This window comes from Durio zibethinus, chromosome 14 (assembly GCF_047325235.1).
Source record: "Durio zibethinus cultivar Kanyao isolate XHJ-2024 chromosome 14, ASM4732523v1, whole genome shotgun sequence".
In the NCBI taxonomy this organism is placed as follows: domain Eukaryota; kingdom Viridiplantae; phylum Streptophyta; class Magnoliopsida; order Malvales; family Malvaceae; genus Durio; species Durio zibethinus.
Window position 1 is genome coordinate 8,861,008 of NC_143175.1, and position 23,596 is coordinate 8,884,603.

At 32.7% G+C, this 23,596-nt stretch overlaps 2 protein-coding genes across 13 annotated transcripts; both read right to left on the bottom strand.

Moving 5' to 3' along the window:
* Positions 1 to 1,569: 1,569 nt before the first annotated feature.
* LOC111294754 (uncharacterized) lies at positions 1,570 to 6,601 on the bottom strand. The gene is made up of 8 exons (XM_089742890.1): positions 6,327 to 6,601; positions 5,499 to 6,065; positions 4,049 to 5,383; positions 3,640 to 3,964; positions 3,217 to 3,478; positions 2,913 to 3,129; positions 2,149 to 2,513; positions 1,570 to 1,931 (listed from the first exon to the last, which is right to left on the bottom strand). The coding sequence occupies exons 1-8, from the start codon at positions 6,438 to 6,440 to the stop codon at positions 1,718 to 1,720; spliced, it is 3,399 nt and encodes a 1,132-aa protein (XP_089599016.1). The 5' UTR covers positions 6,441 to 6,601; the 3' UTR covers positions 1,570 to 1,717.
* Positions 6,602 to 8,719: 2,118 nt separating this feature from the next.
* Positions 8,720 to 19,305, bottom strand: LOC111295747 (putative E3 ubiquitin-protein ligase ARI8). Of its 12 annotated transcripts, none has more exons than XM_022889440.2 (16): positions 19,150 to 19,301; positions 18,862 to 19,070; positions 16,983 to 17,107; positions 16,617 to 16,722; positions 16,378 to 16,468; positions 14,083 to 14,255; positions 13,208 to 13,312; positions 12,988 to 13,076; positions 12,150 to 12,257; positions 11,703 to 11,793; positions 11,495 to 11,584; positions 11,238 to 11,285; positions 10,351 to 10,422; positions 10,179 to 10,278; positions 9,977 to 10,103; positions 8,720 to 9,574 (listed from the first exon to the last, which is right to left on the bottom strand). In XM_022889440.2, the coding sequence occupies exons 1-16, from the start codon at positions 19,262 to 19,264 to the stop codon at positions 9,301 to 9,303; spliced, it is 1,923 nt and encodes a 640-aa protein (XP_022745175.1). In that variant the 5' UTR covers positions 19,265 to 19,301; the 3' UTR covers positions 8,720 to 9,300. The 12 variants fall into 12 exon arrangements, 11 of the variants coding, with proteins under 11 accessions (XP_022745175.1, XP_022745177.1, XP_022745178.1 ...); XM_022889442.2 differs by having other exon boundaries at positions 18,862 to 19,060; positions 19,150 to 19,287; XM_022889443.2 differs by having other exon boundaries at positions 18,862 to 19,057; positions 19,150 to 19,280.
* Between the last annotated feature and the right edge of the window lie 4,291 nt (positions 19,306 to 23,596).

Genomic DNA, 23,596 nt, shown 5'->3' on the forward strand with positions numbered 1-23,596 from the left:
CATTCAATCTTTGGATTAGTGGTACGTTTGCTCCTTTATGGTTGATTTTATATGTTATTTTTGTATATTATACATATATATATTTTTATGATATATTATTTGCTTGATTAATTTATTATTGTATGATTATATATTTATTATTTGTATGGTATATTATTTACATGATTATATTTTAATATTATTGCATGTTAATTCATGTCAATAGTATGATTATATTATTGTTGTATGATTATATTATTTTTGTATGATAATATATATTTATTTACATGATTAATATATTTATTTGTGTGATTTATTAATATATTTTCATGATTAATATATTTGTTTGTGTGATTCATTAATATAGTCGCATGATTAATATATTTATTTGTGTGATTTATTAATATATTTAATTACATAATTATTAATATATTTATTTGTATGATTATATTTAATTTGGTTGCATGATTATTAACATATTCAATTACTTGATTATTATCTATTTATTGGCATGATTTATTTAATTGCATGATTATTAATATGTTTAGTTATATGATTATATTTTTTTGCATGATTATTGATATATGATTATTAATATGTTTATTTGTGCGATTTGATTGCATGGTTATATATATTTGCATAAATAATTTTTATGGTAATATATTATTGCATGATTTTTACTTGGTATTATTTTATATTATTGCATGATTTTATTTCATGGAATGATTTAATATTTATTGCATGATTGTTTGATATTTTGATAAAATTTTTGCACTATCATGTTTTGTAAATAAATAAAAGAATTGAAATTGATTTATTTCCATAATAAAACTATTTTTGATTAAGGTTTAAGTAAAATAACATTTAATTAATTAATTACTAATTTTGAGCAATGAGTGCTAATACCTTCCTTGCACGTAACCAACTCCCAAACTTTTAATTCTGATGATGTAGACTATAACTTATTCTTTTTAAAAATTCTTAGTTTACACTTAGAATAAACTTAAAGAAAAAATATTCATATAAATGATTTATTACACCTAACTAAAAAAAATTAGTGGTAATTCTATAATTTTTGTATCTAATAGAAAAGTTCTCACAACCTCAACGTTATTACAAATGGAATTCATAGATGTATTCAATATATTAATGAATTAAAGTAATCTTAATTGAATTAATCGATTTGATTTATCAATTTTTTTAAACATTATAAATTTGTAATTTGTAATTTTTTATATTTTTAAGTTTATTTGTATAAATTTAAAAATAAAATATTAAATTTCTTTACATATAAATTATAAATCATAAAAATACACTTAAATTCAATTTTTATCTCATGAATAAAAACAGAACCGAATAGAAATATTTACTACCCTAACTAAATATAATAAAAATCGATTCGTGCTTGTTCGTATCAAACACTACAGTTCAAATCTACTTTCTATCTCCTCAATTTTTTTTAGCTTGGCCCTTGTGAGAGAGTTGAATGATACTCTTAATCTCTTTTGTTTACAAAATGTTATTGTTAAAATAAAAAGAATTGGTGTAAAATGATGTTTTAGAACTGAATTGAGAGGGCTTTAAAATGTTGAGACTAAACAACGTAAAATTTTTTAGTTGTTGAGAGTGCACAAAAATACAACTTGGAAGAAAAACACTTGAGAGTTTGAAGGAAGCTCTGTTTCAATTACAGGCCTTATAGGAAGAGGAATATGTAATATTTGAAGGAAGCTCCCTTTCAATTTTCTTTGAACATCAGAAACTTGAAAGCGATGACAACGATCACAACGCCTAAGAGATAAAAACTAAAGGAATTGATGTTGCCACTTGCATGCACATTCTCCACAAATTCAGGCACATATTTTGACGAGCTCTCCATGCTTTCATCTCCATGCCCAGTACCCTGAGTGCGGCTGTCCTCCACTTCCCATTTCATTGGAACAACCAAATTCCTGTGCAACCAAATTCATTTGTCACAGAAAATGTTAAATGGGATGCGTTTGATCATTCATTAATGAAAATTTATTAAGGTGTTAATAACTTAAATTGTGTGAAAAATCAAATGGCAACACAAAATACATTGACAAAAGTATCATGCTGTACTCATATTGTTAACACATGCTTAAAACAATCCACTTTCCAATGAGTTAAAAGAAGAATATGTCTTACCCTTCCAGACACTGATATTTGCAGCGACTAATCTTATTTTCTGTGTATTCTCCAAATAAGATCCGTAGATTCCTTTCAGCTTTTGGTATATCCATCAATGGCAAAATATCCCAAACCTTCAAAACTTGGATGAAGTTTGAATTTTCCTTAATGATGTCTACACTCCAAAGGAGATTCAAGGAATCATCGACTGGATACACTTCCAGCAGGCCAAAACAACCCCCAACCACAATGTGGTTTTTCTGCTGATCGGGAGTTTGACGCCAACCACTTGAAAGCTTTTCTAACAGGTTAAGCATTTGCTTATATGACTCTATGTTGTTGATGCTCGCCAAAGATTTCCAAAAGTCATTGCTGAAGCAAACCTGTTTTAATAAGATGACAGGACTCAGTTTTTTTTTTTTTGGTTCTTAAGAAGACAATAAGTGCTTGGTTATCAAAGAACTCTTTTTTGTTCTTGAAAAGACAGCAAGTGCTTAGTTATTAAAGAACTCAAAAGGGCAACTGTAATTACAATCTAGGTATTCATATAATATTTTACATAAAAATTTATTGATATAATTTTTGTTTATACGAAAATATGAAATACATTTTTTTATTTTTTTAAATTTAAATATGAATTTTATTAAAATTTTAAACCATATCACCTACATATTTTTTTGTATTATATTATCTTTTCATGTTTTAAATTGTCATATCTTATTGTCCTTTAGCCTAAAACACAAATAATTAAAACAAATGAGAAACAAAATAAACCACCATACCCTCCATCTAGCCTTCTTAAACAGTGGAGAATCCATGCTAAGCAGGGTATCAAATTGTTCAAGCTCAATCAAGGTAGTAACAATAGCTTCAGCCAAATGTTTGTCTTCATCAGCATTAAAGAAACAACCCCTTCTCTTTGCATCAGTAACTAGTTTCTTCCATACAGAATTACTTTTAACAAAAGTAGCTTCATTCCCCAATACCCAAAGGCAATGCCTACAGAACAGATAGATCAGGCAGCAAAGTTACTAAAAGGTCTCAACAAATAGGAATAATTTTCATGGTTGACCGATATATAATTACCTCGCACGTGTCAATGCAACATTTGCCCGTTGGCGATTGGACAGAAAACCGACTGATCCATTTATGTTACACCTGACAGTAGAGACGATAACCACATCCTTCTCATTCCCTTGAAATCCATCAACAGTGGCAATGCTAACAGCGAAGCCACTGTCAGCATAACCGGTGTATTTCTTTTCAAGCTTCTCTTGAATTGCAAGAACTTGAGCCTTGTAGGGCGATATAACACCAATACAAATTCTTTGTTTTGTGCCAGTGAACTCTGTTAAGGAAAGAAGATATATTAGCCCCAACACAATTATAGAAGAGTAAACTGAAATAATTCCACAAAGTATGTTCCATCTTGGTGTAAACTTTTTCAATGTCTTTTTCTTTCACTTCTTTAATGAATATGAAAACTATTGCTAGTTCATTAAACAATACCATTGAAGAGGCTAGCAACTATCTTACAAACCACAGCAACCTCAACCATATTTTTTCGACCAGGCAGATGATCTAGTTGCTCCTTTCCACTGGCTACATTGATAAACGAGTAGGCACCATACATGTTTCCATGAAGAAAACGCTTCTCATGGCTTCTGTGTTTTACTATTGCGGCATCCAAAATTTTCCCATCATAGAATTCGTTATTTGGAAATGAGCTTATAGCTGGATGCATCCTATACTGGACATTGAGTAATTGTTTCTTTTGTCCTAGTAAGACAAGCCTTTCAAACAAACTTCTTCCAAATTTAGCCTTACCAGAAATCTGTTGAAGGTACGAATTGATAACATCAGCATGTGAAAGACTTAACAAGTCGAAAGCAAGAGCAAGAAGGAAAGAATCCGAAACCTTGCTGTGGATCACTGCAGGAAGTTGGCGCTCATCTCCTATAAGAACAGCATGGCGGAGACCTGGAAGTTGAAAGGGAATTGTTGATTCACATTCTTTAAGTTGAGCAGCTTCATCGATAACCAACAAATCCAGTGGTCGTGTTCTTTCTGTACTTAATTTAGAAGAGCTTGATGCGGTACAGAAAAGCAGGCACGCATTATCCAAACAAAAATTATTTATGAGGAATTTTTGAGTAAACTCTGGAACTGAAAATGACAGAGGAAGCGATTTGAGTATCTGCAGGCAGTTTTGTCTTATGACTCCTAACTTTGCCATGTCACTAACTTCACTTCCTTTTTCAGTATCTGCAAGTGCCTCCCTAAAACCTTCATCACCAAAATTAAAACAATTAAACAAAGTTTCAAGGGATCTGAGCATATCCAGAGCCATCATCATGCTCTTCACCAGTTCTAATGAAATAAATTGAGTTGGTAAGTGAGTGTACAAGTTTACAGTACAAAACTTCAACCGCTCATTGAAGACCGAAAATCTCTCCTTGACAAATTCCTCTAAAGTTATAGAATCGTCCATACATGTTTCTGCTTCCTGTGCATTGGTTTTCTCCAGGGAAGCTCCATATCTATCCTCTTCTTTTTCAGGCTTTGAATGATTTTCATTTTCATGAGTTACCTGTTTTTTATTGGTTTCTTTCTGTTTCGAGGACTCCATGATAACTTTTTTCCAAGGATTCCTGCTCGTGTCTTTGAGGTTCTCATCACAGTTTTCATTTTCCATTTCATTGTTCGCATCACTGTTTCCCAGCCCTCTATTTGCTAAGTATCGACCGTACTGCTCTTGAGGATCTTCAAGCAAATTTATCATTGACACTAAACTTATTTTCCATCCAGAGAGTGGTGAAAAACACTTATCCAATATCTCAACACGATAATCGAGAAAAACATCAAGGAGATCCTCATGATCATTAATCCTCATCCTCTCTATATTCCCAAATAAAACTATATCTCCAAATCCGTAAGTGTCATATTCAAGTGTCCCTGCAACTAATCTCATAAGCCGAGATGTCACTTCCAACGCCGCAATGTTAGTTGGAGCACACGTAATTGTCCTGCATTTCATTCTAAGAAGAGACAACAACAACAAACCTGCTATTTTAGTTTTCCCTGTCCCTGGAGGACCCCATACGAGTTTAACAGTATTTTGATGATTGCAACACCAACTATTAATGCAACTTATAATTACAGCTTCTTGGGAGTCATTTAACCCGTAAGATTTAAATGAAGGAACTGTGACACAGTTCTTTTGATATAAGCACATGGCACAATCTTCTTCATCCTGCAAAGAAAGATAATGAAAGAGAGATTAGCCAAATAAAAAAGACTATAAGCATAATCACAGGATTCACAGCTAGAAATAATACACATCACCTTACAGAAATCAAATTACTTACAGCTCCATTCATTTCAATAACTTTGTTTATCATCTTCAGGTTCCCTCCTTTAAGGTCCGGATGCAAAGCCTTCCATATACGAATATTGGTAGTCATATTAATTAAAAAGACAAAAAAGAGAGTATGCTTCTGTTGAGATATATTTTGAGATCTTTGTCCCAACAGCGTCTTTTGTTCAGTCATGACTGGCTTTGATGATAATATGGATACATTATCACTGTCTACAGCTTGGACATATGCAAGAAGATAAGAAAATTTAGGCCCGTTCAAATCGCTGATGCAGTCTGGTCTTACATTTGTTAAAGCAACAAGATCTCCCGTCTGTGGCTGATATGTTACTAAATGATCACTCCCATTAGAGTCTCTCCTCAAAACAATCTTATAAAACAAGTCTCTGGGCGCTTTGTAATCCTTATCCCTTTCAACAGAAAACACTTCACGTGATGGTGCCCGAGCCAGCCTTGTCATGCTTGAGAACAAGTCTGCATGCGTTTCCTCAATAAGAGGAGCAAGAAAGGAGTTCAAGTACTCTGCAGTAGACTTGAATGTCTCAGGGATCTTCTTCACCTGCTCATTTCAATTATCACAAAAATGAAAAATCCAACAATGTCTCAGGAATACTTAATTAATAACAATTTAATTACCAAATCTATTGAACACAGCATTGCATATAACATACATAGTTTTAGGCAAAAGAAAAGAGGAAGTTCCGAGAGGAAATGAAGCACAACAAAAATAAAGAGAAAAAAAAAAAGAAAATGTTACTGTTTGTGTATCCTACAAAGATTAAACAAAATGATGAATTAGTTGGCAAGTGTATATGAATACCAGGGCTTTGTAAAGATTTGTATTGAGGACATCTTGAATGGACCATGAAAACACCAAATCTATCAAACTAATTGAGCTGCTACTGCCACCATCACTTCTTTCTTTCTTCTCCATCACTTTTAAGTTTCTGATGTTGTATGAAAACTGAAGCAGGGCTTCCTTCGATAATCTTTGAATTTGTTACCATAGGCTAAAGACTTTTCTGGTTTTCTCAATTGGCCGTCGTAGTCGTGGGGGAAGTATTCAGCAGCGAAGGAAGCAAAGCATATGGCATCAACTTTCCTTGCATCTATTGGCAAGTCGATATATTTGCATGGGGAGTTTTGAGTTTTCGGTCATTGCTGGCCTTTTTCTATATACTTGAAAGAGGAATATCCAATATTTGAAGGAATGATAATATTCGGTCATTGCTGGCAAGTCGAAGCTATATGCTTTGCTTGATTCAATGCTTACATTCTTAATCTTCCAACGACCACGACTGCCATCTTTCTTTTTCATTTATCATTAACTGATACTTGGAGTGATGATTGTGAGTTGTATTATAGGGGGAACGGAGGGACACTAAAGATTTGATTGGTAAGAAAGATGTAACAGGAGAGAATGAAAATTTTATTAATCTAATTAATTATTAGGTCTTTTAATCACCTTCTTGTTTTGTAATTTAATTATTGGATTAATAAATTTTTTATCTTTATTTTTTTTCATCTTTCCTATCAAGCAAAACTATAAGATGTCATTTCAATTCCTTTCTTTTTACTTGCATACGCTTCTTTAGTATATCTCTGCCATTTACAAATTACATTTCCATATTCCAAAAGTTGGAATTTCATTTCTTTTTAATTTTCAGTGCAAAATCACTATGTACAATGTACAAGTCAAGTTAGAGCATAGGTGACTATACGACACAACACTTTTCTTTAACTAGGGTTCAAATTTTGATTTTAACGGAATAAACTACTCAAATTGATATAATTTGATTAATTAGTTGATTATCGAATTAATTTTATTTTATTATTAAAAATAATTAAAATATTTTTTTGATTAATTTGATTCAAAAATTAAATTAATTGAAATTTTAACTAAGATCTAATAAAACTCAAATGTAAAAGTAAAACTATATAAAATAAATAAGTTTATTTTATAAGTTATTAGAGTTTTTAATTTAATACTTTTGTATTTAAATATTTTGTTAAATGATTTTATTTAATTTATTTTAAATATGATAAATTAAAATTTTAAAATATAATGTAACTTAAATATAATTTATTATTTGATTATTGAAAATATTAATTGAATCGATCAAGTTAAATTCGATCCGTTAATTTTTTAAATTAATAAATTTAATTTAATTAATAAAAATAAAATAAAATAATTTAATTTTTAATAATTTAATTTAAAATAAACCGAATGGAGCTAATTAACATTCTATTCTTAACTCTCAGCCCTTTCTCTTTTTACGAATAATATTTCATCCAATGTGAGCATTGGCCTACTGTTGGCTAATGTAATCTGCAAGCCGTGAAAATATTTAAATAAGAAAATCAAACTATTAAAAAAAGACACTGTTAAAAAACAACTATTATTAAAAAAAAATAAAAACACGTCATACTCATAGCCCTTGCGGGCTGGTATATAGATGTCTTTCAAAAAATAAAAATCTCAAAATGAGGAGAAAAGTTTCAAAAAAATTTTGTAATTTGATTATATAGAAGATTGTTTTGGAAGGCGTACCTCATCTTTTTGGGTCATATTTTATTTTCATTATCCAACTATCAGCAATAATTTAAAAGTTAAGAAAGGGCAAATATAAAATATCAGTAATAATTTAAGAGCTCAAAATAAAAGACGAATATAATTGTAGGGAAAGATCGCACTTTGACCGTAATGAAATGGGTCGCATTATAGTCATCACTGACAAACTGTTTCGTAAAATACTTGCACGATATCCAAGTATCTAAGCTTACTTAAATAGAAATTTGTCACGGATCATAATGGACACGGTAGCCTAACTGAATGATCATTGATGCTATTTGCCAGCGATTTATCACCTTTTCCATGAGGAGTCTATGATGATGTTATCCTGTGCAAAGGTTCTTTTTTTTTTTTATCTTTTTCTTTTCTGAGAAAATTATATAACGTCTGCTTTAAAGTTTTGGATTTTCTTTAAAATTCAGTTCTTCGTTTGGCATTTTCGGGAAGCCTTAGAACGCTCGCTGGAAAATGAAAAATGCGAATCAAAATCCACAAAATCACTCGAATAGACTCTGAGATTCATGAAAACTAAAGGTTTATAATGTTCACACGACAAAAGACCAACGACCAATCTGCAATCTTGCAAATATGCAAGTACCAAAGAAGAATACATAACCCAACAATGGGAAGCGACCAAAAAATATATATATATATATATATATTTATATATATTTGCTGATCTCTCACGAATCAAAAGATAATGACCATTGCATACATTCAAGCACGTGGGGAATTGGGTACCTAGATCAAGAGGTTACAACAATATATTTATTCTTGCAGAGGGCCAGAGCAGCCTATCTTCCGCAAGCAGTTTTGTTGCAATCCACCTAAAACCTCAACCTTGCTACAAATCTTTTTTCTTTTTATGGGTAAATTATAACCGTAGAAATTACTTATGAATACAATGGAAAGACGGCTACCACTTGGAACAAGTCAAGTTGAAGGGTTGGACCTAGAGACAAGTACTATATACAGCTCACACGTGGCAACAACAACATAAACATACAGTGAACTCTCTTTCCCCCTTCTCCCACCATCCGTTTCTCAATTCTGCAGCGCTGTATCATGGCAAATTTGATTTAAGAGATGGAAAGAGCAATGGAAAACATTTTTTCTCCCTTTGGCAATGCTCTAAAGGCCTATGCCTTGGCAACCAGACATCAAGAGGCAAAGCCGATGCCCGTTCATCCAGGCAGATAAATCTGGTGTAGGTCATGAAAATTTATCTACGCTGCTGGCACATTTGGCAAATGGTGGCTGACTTGACATTTGCAAAGGTGCAATATTCACAGGACCAATGGCCAGAATCGTCAATATTTCTGCTAGAGCCACTGGATTTGGAGGTTGAACCTTTGCCCTTCCCACTTCTTCCCCTACTGCTACCACCTCCCAAGTTCTTTGCGCTCCCCATCCTGCTGCAGGCTCCACGAGAATCGACATCTGATAGACCATTTTCTAGAGCTCGAACTAAATTCTCAAAGTAATTTCGTGTCACACTGTTGTCATGAAGTTCATATAATAATTAATTAGATAAAAAATGGCATGCCAAGTCTCCGAAAAAGCAAAGGATAGGATAAAACACTTATCTGAAAGGTTTAGTTAAAAGATAATCATCTCTTTCCAACACCATAGATTCTTTCCACAACAAACCAAGCTTTTGAACCGACAATCTCTTTAATAAAACTTCATAGATTATCAAGAGGATAGGATAAAACACTTTTCTAAAAGGTTTAATTAAAAGATAACCATCTCTTTCCTACACCATAGATTCTTTCCACAACAAACCAAGCTTTTGAACGGACAATCTCTTTAATAAAACTTCAGAGATTATCAAATTCTACTTCATATTGAGTTTCATAAAGAATTTAGATGGAAAATATATTTTAAATGAAAATTACCTTGTCAATCCAGCAAGTTTTGTGCGAAACTCATTAAAATCTTTTGAAGGGCCCTCTGCATTGAGATAAACCTGCAGCTCCTTCTCTGCACATTGATGAAGTCGTTCTAACCCAGACTCAGCCTCACCTGCAAGACATACAGGGCATTAGCGTAAAGTGAACAGCAATATAAAGCCATAGCTTATAGATGGAGAGATATTACCTTGCAAGTATTCAAAGAACTGTCTTTTAGCATGTTCGTGTTCTGGTAAATAATATCCATAAGCATATGTCCATTTCAAAACTCTCCTACATTCTACTATCTACACAAGTAGAGCAGCAACAATGAGCTAAAGCTGTATGTAGCTATCAACCCAAGCAAATTATGAAATTACCTGTAGCCATGCCTCAGTGATGAACTTCAGCTGTGACTCAGGTTGGCACTGTATGTCACTCAGCTTCTCAAGCTACATTGACACGTAATCATAAGCACTACCCATAAACTAAAAAACAAATGATAGTCTAAAGCAAGATAAAACACTATCAAGTTGGAGGGAACAAAAATATTCACCTTACTTCCTCTCCCTTCATCTTTCGCTCTTGTCTTCTCTATCTTGTAATTTTTTATATTATTAATATTATTTGGTATTTTTAATATTTGTGGCAGGGGGAATTGGTGATTTTGAGTCATTTTTCACCTTAAACCATGAAATGCTTCAATAATATCAGATTATCACCAAAATACAAAAATACTGTGCAACATAGTAACATCATGTTTACATGGAAGGCATTTAAAAATCCCAATAAATTTTCAACCAGGTACACTCGTCTTGAAAGTTTGAACTTGATGAGTGTTATTGCCACATTTCGCAGATTCGATAGATTTAGATATACTAACATGAAGGTTACTCTTTGAAGCAGATAAATTACTTTAGAAACATAATCATACAAGTAGGGTTCCTCATTCACTGCCATTAGTTATTTTCTTTTAATCTACATATCTTTTCTGGTATCATGTCCTTGGATGGTCTGCAACCAGCCCCTAGGGAATAGAAGTGCATAGCTGCTATATCATGAAAAAAGTTTGGAAGAAACATACTAACTCAGATGAAAAGAATATGTAAATGTCATGAACCAGCAGTAATAGATTATAAACTTATCCACAGTTTTTGATAGCCTTCAAACTCTATCTTCATGACATCCATGATAAATGGTGGAAAAATAATGGACTAGAACAGCATCATTAAATAGGAAGTCAGTAATTTTAATAAGTTTGGCTTACATGCACCGACTGCATTTGCTGTAGATCTGCCAGTGTCTTTTGCCTAGACTGCATGAAGTCAGGAAAAGTTTTAAGAAGTACGGACAAAATTTTTCTCATTTAAGCATACAGTGGCTATACATCTAGAAAATAGTTCCCGAAATAAATTTAAGCAGGTCAAAAGAAAGAGGGCGATAATGCATTACATGCATTCAAGCTTATATATGGTTGTTTGCTTCATGTCAGTTTCACTACAAATTCCTCAAACTAATACATACCGATTGGTTGGTTGCCCATCGCTCATAATAATGAGTATATCTCTCTAGAGAATTTTTAGCCATCTCTCTTCGTTTCTCAGCCTCATCATACTGTAAATAAACAGTACAGATTAGAAACACATAAATGGGCAGTTAAATCATGAAGCAAAATGACTTATGACAAGCATTGAGAAATGCTGACTGCCAGACTAAAGAATTATTTTCATACCACACCCTCTTGCTTTGCTGTCTCGTAACGGTTGCAAGCATAAAAACCACCAGTTCTCTCACCATGCTCTGACCATGCACCAAGGCAAAGCCTGAATGCATCTCCGGTCAACTGACAAATTTTTATAAAAGGAGCAAAACAAAACAGTACGCATACAGAAAGAGTAAAAAATGAATTTGTTTTTGGTACTAAAAAAAGTACAAAAATGAAATTGTTTTTCGTACAAAATCTTTTTAGTAAAGCCTTCATTTAGGAAAAATATCTCTCTTGTTGAGTAGACAATATAACTAAAGAAACTATAGGAAAACTTGAATTCATACAAATGAGTAGGAGAATTATTTATATATTTTTTCAATTAAAAAAAATAGAGAAACCCAAATAAGGCAGTAAGGTTAGAGTTTCGTCAAAATACAAGCAATGCATATGTAAGCAGAAGTATAAGCTCACCAGCAAAATTCAAATTTACAAGGTGGCGTGCATGTAATATGCATACACCCCTGGTTCTTCTCAATTGGGCGTTTGCATTTTGGACAAGGCTTGGAATTAGCCAATATCCTGAAGATTAAAACAGGCATAATGATTGCGAAACAGAATGTGATGAAAATATAGCATGATGGAATAATGTATAATGCTGAACAACTATTTAGTAATTGGACATTCCCTATATATAGTCACTTATAGACCCATTGGAAGAAGGGGAAAGAGAAAAGGAAACTTCATTTTAAAAACGAAAATTTCGAAGGAGACCCCCTTTTGTTCACTTTAAATGTTTACACATTTTGAAAAACGTCAAATGATTTGTAATTTAGAATATAAAATTGACATATTAGTATAGATGTATAAACAAAGGAATACTTTTTTCATTTCATGTTGTAGCAAAAATAGATCAATGCATTGAGCAAAAATGAGAATCTATAACCTCTAATGTATCATCTGACCCCCCATAACCCCACTTCACAACGCCCCAAGAATTCCTTTCTCCCTTTTTCTGATGTTCAGAACTATGATTTTTGGTTGGAAGGACCGAATCTGGACAAGCTACCAAATGCCCCAGTGGCAATACCCAAAATAATTGATACTCAGATAACAAAGCATCCAACACACGTACTGTTTAATTTTCAGGATGCAACCTTTGCACTCAAGCTAGCACAAAATGGTAAGGAAGCATAAGAAAATTGCTTCCTTTAGGTGAGCCATTCTGCACCAATTTAACCTCACTTTTTTGTACGAACTAAACAACCTCATGCATTGGAAAAAATCTAATTACTATAATCCTGTTCCCTACCAATTCATATTTTCAGACTCTGCACTGTTTTTTAGTATCCACTTGGCTACAGTGCCACAATCAACAGGACGGTGAGCTTCCTCAGTGCACTGCAAGGTCAAATCCACATTATGGGTCACAATTCATGTTTGCAATTTTAAAAGTAAAAAAGAATGAAGCAAAAAGCCACATGCATGAATTGTTAGGTACTACAACCAGAAAAGACGCCAAAGGGTCTTACATTCCAACAAAAGCTATATGAGCAGCGACAGGTAACATCATAACTTCCACTGCCCAAAATAAAGTCCACAGCATAATCACACCCTGGTGCAGGACACCATTTGGTCTACAAAATAACACATAAAAGAATAGAAGTTGTGTTATAATACCAAAGAGGTGAATAAGAAATAATGAAAAAGTTATGCCTCTATTCCTTTTAGTGATTCTGGTGCTGAATATATAAACTGCAGCAACTAAAACAAGGAACATATTGAAACAATAAATTAATGGGTCAGATACATGAAAAACTTAAGAATATCCCATTTATGAAGCTACAGTTGAGAAAGAAATATGACAAGTTTTTCATACACAAAAACACATCAAAAGTAAGATATACTTGGTTATTACACAAAATTCCATCTTTTGATCAAAAAGTAAATTTCAAACTTCAAAAACCCTTTGTAGAAAAGAAGAATTTTAAAATCCGTAAGCCAGGCGACAAATATGTTTTTTTTTTTAATATATATATATATATATATATATATATATAAATAAGCCATAGCACAAATAAGATATAAATGTGATTAATATCTTAGTTATGCAAAACTGCCGAAGCGTAGAACCAATTTTCAATTCATCGCCAATTAAATACTAACCATAAGGCACTGAAAAACACAATCAACAACCTCACAACACCAATACCTATGCAGTGGCACACCCATCCTTCAACCCAAATAAAGACATTAAAAAGAATATAATATATAATATAAGGATGCAATTCTGAGAAATCTTTTTGCAGTTCAACAAGTGAAGTAAAAATAAATGCACACGTCAAATGTTGCTCATGTACAATTAACCAATTAGTCAAAATGTTTTAAATGTTTTAAGTATTATCACCTTCCTATTGTCTTCAACATAAGATCTAACGAAATAACGAAAGTACTTTTCTCTGTCTTCATCAGAAGCCAATGCATTTATCATATCTTGATCAACAGCAGCAGCACAGGATGGATCAGGACATCGCAACATCAAGCATCCAGGACCATCATTGATGGCTGTGCTAATATAGCCTAATTAAGGACAAATAAGATTATGAGTGTATAAGAAAATTTCACAACAAAACATGGAAAGCTTGGTAAACACACAAAACCTCAAATATTTGCATATAAACTCAAAAGCATTTCTGTTGCCATTTTAAAAAAATACAGCTAGAATAGCTGAAGTATAACCAGGTCTACAATTGAGCTTAAAAACAGATGAAAATAAAGTACAATGTTGATAATCATGTAAAAAAGAACTTTTACACGTACAAAGCCAATATTTAACAGCTTGGAGTGTTCCACAATGTGGACTATTCATCATAATCAGATTAAATAGGACAAACAAAGAATTATCCTCAAACAATAAGCCCTTTACTTATTGCCAGCCAGCTTAAACATGTGAACCCAATGCTTTCACACAAAAACTTCCCGAATCTCACCCATAGCTTTTGAAACAACTCTGAAACTAAAAAAAAATGAAAAGTGGAGGGGCTAGTGGAGAACAAATCTAAATAACACATACTTTCCACATAGTGAAAACACATTGTTGATCTTTCTTATGAAGTTTCTAAAAAGTTCATTGGCCATGTATAAATTCTACATAATAGAAGAGCCACTGAAACCAGAAGTGTAATTATATCTGTGGATGCCAAATTTCCAAAAAGGTTGTAGATTCATGCACATTCCAAAATCAGTAAGGCACAAATATCTACTGTTACAATATTGACAATGGGCCTCTTTAAAGTCTTTTAATAATCTCTTGCAAGATTTTTCTTATCTTCCTTCTTCAAAATATTTTTAAAAGCTCCTCATGCCAATTATCAAATAGCCATGCCCATGTTACAAAGCCTGAATACAAGACAACCATCACATTCCTGGAAATGATTCCAATACCAAGCAAAGAGAATGAGCAGTAAAGGAGAAAAAAAAAATCATCGCACTTGCAGAAAACACCAAAGGAACCATGTCCACTTGTTTGGAACATGTTACCAACTTCCACTATCATAATAAGAACCAGGTTATCTGACAAGAAAATTTCCCAATTATCCAACTGACAACTTTCTAAGCATTTGAACACATGGGTTCTGGACCGCACATGACACCATTTAGCTCTGCAAACATCCTAGATCCAAAATCCTGAAATCGTTGGGAGGCTCAAAACAATAGTATCAACAGCTTCAACCAAAAAGTTTACCTATTTTATCAGCCAAATACCTAAAGTAGCATCTCTGATAGAAACAAAACCTGTTGACAAAGTCCCCCCCCCCTCTCTCTCTCTCTCTCTCTCTCTATCTCACATACACACACACACACACACACACACACACAAACTCAACAAAAAAAAAAGATAAAGGGACAAAGAAATTAGCTTTGAAATGGATAGAACAGCTGGACAATTTTCATCAACACCCAGATCTTAGAGATGCTAACAATAGAACTTAGAATTACATCCAACAAGAAAACTTCCAGACCTTACTTTTGCTAATTTAGCAGTCCATAGGGAGCTAAAAAAAAAAAGACAAAACCTAGAGTTACATTCAACTAGAAAAAATAAAAAAAATAAAAAAGGGAGATAAAACCATGAGGAACTTTTCCACCATCAACAAATCACCCAAACAATGAGCAGAATCAAAACATATGAAGTGAACTGAACCACCCAATTCAAGAAGATCAAATAGAGCCTTCTTTTCTCCCAGAATCTTGAAGTAGCTTCCTTGCCTTAACTTACTGATCTTTCCCCAATTTCATGCTTCTAATTTTAGAACAGCAAACTTTGTAAAAAAAAGGGGGGGTGGGGGAGGAGCCGGTGAACAGTAGAAGTGCATGGTCCATAGATAGTTAAACCTTTTACTTACCAAGAAATAATCCTTTCCTTTATCTACTTAGCAGAATATTCATGACAATACCAGTACCATCTGGTAATTTAGCTCTGGCCTTAAGTAGCCTGACAGGAAGAAACAATCATGCCACTGGTTTTGAAACCAATACTACTAAAAGTGCAGATTATTCACAGCAAAGGCATGTTGTTGGTTGCCATAAAACGAAATTAAACAACAGAAAAAATATTGAAACTCTAAGGATAACAGACATTAAAACCAAACAAACAGTAAACTTTACAAAAACATAAAAGTGTGGCTGCATCACAACAGACCTGCCCAACAAGAGTTACAAAAAGGATGACCACATGCAGCAGCGTGCGGCCGATCATAAAGATAGGTTTCAAAACATATCCCACAAGTCATCTGCCAAAATATGAGGTGTGAAGAAAAATGAAAGGAATAAGCTGTCAAAGATTGTGTAGCAAACAAGCACCGGAACTCCTAGCTCATAAAAATTTAAAAAAATAAAAGAAAAAGGTCAAAACTTTCAATTTAGTATAGCAAAACTTACTTCTCTACCATCCGGAAATGGGACTACGGGCTTCTCCAACAAGCCAACAGACCTGCGAACCTTTTCCTCATCTGCAAACCATTCATCATGTATTTTACTGACACTCCTGGAGTCCAAAATAAACATAAAATCATTTACAACATCAAGGCACAAAAATTCTGTCATTGCCAAGAGATCGCAAAATAGATGCATATTGACCAAAACAGTGAAAGACAAAATGCTAATTTTCACTCTGCATTTACATAGCTGCAGTTAAGGTCCATTAAAAATAAACTTTCAATAAGTGAAAATCTGTACGAAATATGGAACAAACAGAAGATAAGAGATAATTAAATAACAGAAATTCTACCAATAATAATCACTCACCAACTATAATAGCGTAGCAGGATACCTGCTTCAACATTTGAGATGGAAAGCACAGTAGATATCCTCATGATATCATCTTCTTGACGCTGACGAATATCTACTTCACTCAAAATGGTATAATTTTGCTAAGAAAAAAGAGACAAAGACTTAGGACAAACTGCTTTAAAAAATTCTGATTAATTAATAAAACAAGGGCTCAAAAACACAAACTTTTATTTACAGAAGGATGGGAAATGTTATAAGCTTGTAGGGTAAACCATGGTCTTAATAACCAGCCCTATAGCAAAAGGACTGAATGGATGCAGTGCAAGTGAAAAGAAGAAATTATGGCTTGTAAAACACGCTAACTACAAAATCCACAGAGAAAAGGTGTTTCAGTTTCAGACATTCAATTTGCACAAGTCATAACCATATAGCATTAGCAAAAGGCAAGGTTTTTCAGACATTCACTGTCGTATTACCATTGGTGCTAACGATAGAGCAGCATAAATAAAGTTAAAGAAAAAGGTCAGAGAGTTAACCAGCCAGTTTAACAAACAAATCAGGTAATGCGCAGCAGATTAAAAAAAGAAATTATGTCTTGTAAAACATGCCAATTATAAAATCCACAGAGAAAACGTGCCTCAGTTGTCATTCAAATTGCACAAGTAGTAACTATGTAGCATTAGCAAAAGGTACGGGCTTTCAGACATCACTCTGGTCTGTTAAGTATGTTACCATTGGTGCTAATGATAAAACAGCATAAATACAGTTAAAGAAAAAGGTCAGAGATTTAACCAGCCAGTTTAACAAACAAAGCAGGTGATGAGCAGCTGATAAATATTAGCAAAGGTGCAATGAATTGTGTGGGGAAAAAACAAATAAAGTTCCCTTTTCTTCTATCCGAAAAAGCATCTAATACCCATAAGCTAAAAGTACCCAAAAAAAAAAAAAATCATGTCATATAAGTTCATCCAAAAGAAAACTGATTTTGATGTAGAGCCTCAGCAGCATGGCTTTCACTTAGAACTTTGATATATTCATTCAATACCTAAAGAAACCAAAATTCAATAGGCTCATTAAAAAGGAAAAATAACACAGTATATTTTAGTGAACCAACCACTTAATCCAAATTCAAAAAAAAAAAAAGGAACCTAATATCCTCCTAACCTAATAATGGATCTAATGGAACAGTTATCGGATAGAGACTGCATTTCAGGTGAATATTTATCCAGGTGATACTTAAGATGTTTACTTGCTCCATCCATTGCAGGTCATGTTAATATTTTGTTGTTCTAAGTTAATTTCCTTTCCATAGAGTAACCCATATATACAATTTAATTATCCATTCCATCCACTAAGTCTCAATCTTAGTGCTGCACATAATCCGATGGTTCAATATCTAGTAAAAGCTTCGATTCACAAAAACAAAGCTTAAGTGAATTTCTTTTACAGGTAAGGTCTTCTTTCTAGTTTTTAGGGTACAGTGACACCACTTACATCAAACCAAATCCACCAAATGAACCAAAATACTTCAAAATCTAGTGTACATTGTTAAAATTTGAAAAACAAAGTAAAACCAAAATCAAGCATATTAATGGTAATCATAGCTTTGCAAGCACTATCCCATAAAGATATTACAATTTGTCCAAAAAAGGCAAGCGCAATTCACTTAATCACACACCAAAAAACAATTTTATTGAAATTAGAAAGCTTCAAATTTGTATGAAATAATTATACATTTGACAATCATGCTTAACCAAAAGTAACCCACATCATCATATAACAAATCCGCAAAATCAATACTGAAAAAGACATGGTAACAAGAGATTTAAATTCTAAAAAATTCAAAGCAAATAAAGCAAAATCCAAAGAAAAAAAGGAGAAAAAGAACAAATACCAGGGGTCGATGAGTGACAGGATCATCGGAATCATCAGAATCGTGGTCGATGAACTCGCAATCAGCGACATCGGCATCTGAATCATCGCAAGCAGCCATGGTTCCAGCATCATCGTCGCCGCCGCTGTAGAAATGGTCTTCCCCCGATTCGTTGTTAGCGTCGTGCATATCAATATCATCCTCCGATTCCATTTTCCTGCTGCTTTTTTCTTTTTTTCAATATATATAGCAATAACAAATTTAGTCAATAAATTTGAAGTTCAAAATATGGGAGGAAGCAAAGCATACCCTGGAAAGAATAATCGGATGGAATGAAATCAATGAACGATGAAATTGGGGAATGCGTGGCAGCGATGTAAATAAGGGGAGAGAAGAAGGGTGAAAATGGGGATGGGAGGTGCATTGTGGTGAAAAAAGATAGTTTCCATTTGCACGAATTGTAAATATTCCTTCCTTATAACCGTATGTACCCACTATTAAATATACCCTAGGAGTACTTCTATTTTCACCTTAGCTTCTTCCAAATACACGTCAACTTTTTAAGTTTTAATAAAATTATTTAAATATTCATTAATTAATTTTTTTTGTCTTTCATTTTTTTTTTTTTGAAAATCCATTTCAAATCACTTTTAAAGGTTTCTAAATATAAATATCTTTAAAAACTTCTAAAAAGCTTCCGCAGATCTATTTTTGAAAGTTTTTAAAAGCGAATATTTTCGAAAGCTTTTAAAAGTTTCAAAAAATTTATTTTCAGAAGTTTTGAATCACACATAATTATTTCAACATGAAATTTTACAAAACTAAACATGAAATTAAACAAAAAAATAGAAAAAATAAATGATTTGCCTTTGATTTTATGCCTTTTAACTTTAAAATTGATAAAAGTTTCCTTTGAATTTAGCTTGATTATGGCTTAAAATCCTTTAAGTTTTTAGTTAGGAAGAGAAAGAGAGGAGTTGGGATGCAAGAGAAAGAGGATGTAATGTTTGGGTTTTTGATAAATTTGTGTTTTGAGTATAAGGTGTGTTAAGTAAAAAATAAGGTGTTAAAAGTAGGGGATGTATTGAGTAATTGTCATAGTGCAAATAGCAACACTCTTTTACTAAATATACCATATCCCTCAACTTTTTAATTTTCCTTCCTACCCTTTTAAAGCTTCATTCTCTTTTTTCCTTTCTTCACTTTCAATCAAACCTAAACCCTAGATCTATCTAACTAACTTTAAAACCACTATTTTTTTTTTTAGTTTTCTACCATTTATGAGTAAGATTTCTAGTTTTTTTTATTGATTTGGTTGAAATGCATTTGGAAATAAGTTAGGGATTACGGTATGATTTTGTAAAATTCGAGCTTCTTAAAAATCCATTTTTGAGAAACCTTGAAGCCTTTCAAAAATTAAGGTTTTTCAAAAATGGATTTCTAAGAAACTTAAAAGCTTCTTTGTAATCCATTTCTGATAAACCTTTAAACTTCTCAAAATTCCATTTTTGAAAAGCCTTCAAGCTCTATATAAAGAGGCAAATCCATTTGCTTGTTTTATGTATAAAGAGGATCAATCCCTTATTCAAGGAATGTTAATCTCTTGTACAATGAGTTATTGTTTGTTAAATATATTATGTAAGCTTAATGGGTTTTTTTTTTTATAGATATTACACATATACGAGGTAGAGGTATTCCCAAGAGAGGTAGAGGCATTTGAGTTGATTTCGGTTCGAGTCGGAGACATCCAACTAACATCGAAAAAAGTCATCGAGTGAAAAAGAGTAAGCCAGATGACCGTACAATAAATGATTGTTAACTAGTGTTGTCATTTACTATTTATATTTATCGTTCCTATTTTATGCAGGTATTAAAGACATTATATAAATAATGTTCCTATTTTATGCAGGTGTTATTGAAGCCATTTTCATCAATACCGCCTATTGTATGCAACTGGCGTAAGATTTGATAGAATTATGCTCGAGGGTGAGAGATTCCATATGTACCCTATATTGAAGATTTCAAGTTCTTGTTTAGTTCAAATTCTAATATGGCCACTTAAGAAACATTTCGCATTAATTGATTTTTTTTTGTAATAATTGTTAACGGTTTATATTAATGTTTAAGGTTTATATAGTTATTTATGCTTTATATATTGAACATGTTATCCAATGGAAGATTGTTACCATAAACATGTTATTTAATGGGATGTGTCATATTGAACAAGTAATAATCTAACGAATATTTTATAAATACAAACTAAATATAAACATAACTAACTAAATATAGATCAGTATCTATATAAAGTATCAGTATATAGTAATAAATACATCAAGCCTTATCCCTTGGCCTTTTGACTCAAAGATATACAGATGGTAGACGAGTGGGTTCTGCTATTTGTTTGAAACTCTCTGTTACGGTGGATGCTATCATTTTCATGGAGGAAAAGAGCTAGACAAGGAGGATGCTATAGTCACTACTGGTGGTGGTGAAAATGGCACTAATGGTGAAGATGGCATGGGCACAAACAAGTTAGGAGGTACTTATATTGATGGGACTAGGGATGGAATGAGTATAAGAGAGTTCAGAGGTAAAAGTGTTGATCGGACTACAAATGAAGCGACCACAGGCGACCTAGCTGGTCTAGGTGGTCTAAATGCATGACTAATGGTGCAAGAGTTTATGCTGGTATAAACTGATTACTACTGCTAGCAACTTTAATGGTCAGACCCATATAATATGGCTTGTACTATGATAAATGCATCTTTACAATAATAAATACTATGGCCAAATCAGTCAGCCAATACATGATCAACAAAAGATAAAGCAGTTGAGCTCTGTAACAAAATATTAATAAAGTTATCAATATTGATATCATATAATTAAATTTAACAAATTAATAAAAAAATCATAAAATGATAAAATTTATAACTTACTGAATCATTGATATGTGTAGTATCTATTGGTTGAGGTTAGAATTCAAATTTATGCTTTCGATTTTGAATTTGACGATATTAAATAGCTGCGATTCAAGCATAATAGTCGGATAAACACTATCAGTATTTGACATCTTTAACCTCAATGCTCAGCCTACATAATATGCATATGCCATCTATCCCAGTACTAGTGTAGGAAATTATATGTAACATTGTATTGGTTAGACGATGCTCTTTGATCAATATGAAACATGGCCAGAAGGCTCAGAAGAATAGTTTGTACAAGTTGAACTATCATAGAACCCTTTTTGAATGATACAGTTCTATAATTGTCCTGCACTAGTGAAAAAGGCAATGTTGTGCAATGGATATGTCTCATGTCCATCGACATATAGATCCCAACACACGTCAAATACTATCAGCCTATAAGGCCTGCAACATATTAGCATAAGTACAAGCCTTTCATTGTTGAGCAGACAATAGATCGTTTGATTATATCAATATGACGATTGGGCCCAACGATGGAAAATGCTCGTAAATTCAAGCTTACATGAAATGTATAAGTAATATCTAATTAGATAATCACATATATGAGTAATAATAAATAAATCAAATAATTATAACATTTTTAACTAATTATAAATATATACCTAAAAAAGTGTTAGATATCCAATGATCTTATGCACATTTGCCTTGCTTGCAATGCCAAACTACCTATACAAATAAGTGAGGCAAGATGTCCCCTAATTATAGCTACTTATGGTAATAAGGTTGGTTAGTAAAGGTAAGCACATCACCAATACTCTTGAGGTGATCTTGTCAATGAATAACATACACCCTAACATATAGAGTAAAAAAGCTTAGGATGCACAAACAATTGCCTCATTATCAGATGTATCAGTGACATGCTTAAAGGTATCCGATAGCTAATGGAATCGAATAATAGATCTCTTAACTTGTTCAATCTCTACTCTAGCCTCCTCATAAAAGCTCCAAGTAACCTCATCAATACTGTGTTTACCTCAGTAATCGTTAAATAATTCACTGAAACCATGGTTCTAGTGATTGATATGTGTAGAAAGGCAAACACATCGTTCAACGTGATCATCATCTCTCCAAATGACATATAAAAGATGTTCGTCTTCGATTGCTATCTCTCAATAAATGCTAACACTATCGTGTTAATGATGATACAATAGGTGTAGTCGATGAGTGACAACAACCATGATTGGACAACATAATCTTAGATTCTTTTGTGTGCATCGTCTAAATACTATTACTATAACTTTGGCCCATGGTCAATCGATTTCAATATCTCTCAGTCCTGTAACAATAACAACAACAACAATAAAAATAAGATCAATAACAATATCATCAATATCAACAACATAAATAATAATATCAACAATAACAATCAACCAAGGCACTCTAAAAACTTAAAGTAACTTAATTTGTATAATATTATTCAAGTAATTACCTAACTATTCCGAATTTGAAATGTAACGTGAGATAGAAACTCAAAAGAATCGATGTATCAATCAAACCTTTGAGAAATGATTCCACTTGATGCTTGTGTGTGGCAGATGTAACATGCTTTTCATAATGCATGCTAAAAGCTCAACCTAAGGGAACTACACCACATGACAATCATTAACAAATCAAATCGTAATCAATTTGTGCTTTAATGGTATAGGTGGTACAAATCAATAGGGAGATATGTTAGGTATTATCTCAAACTAATGTGAACTATTACAATGTTATATTGGGAAGCAATCAAATAACTCATATCAGGTAAGGTCATCTACTTATCATATGAGGCA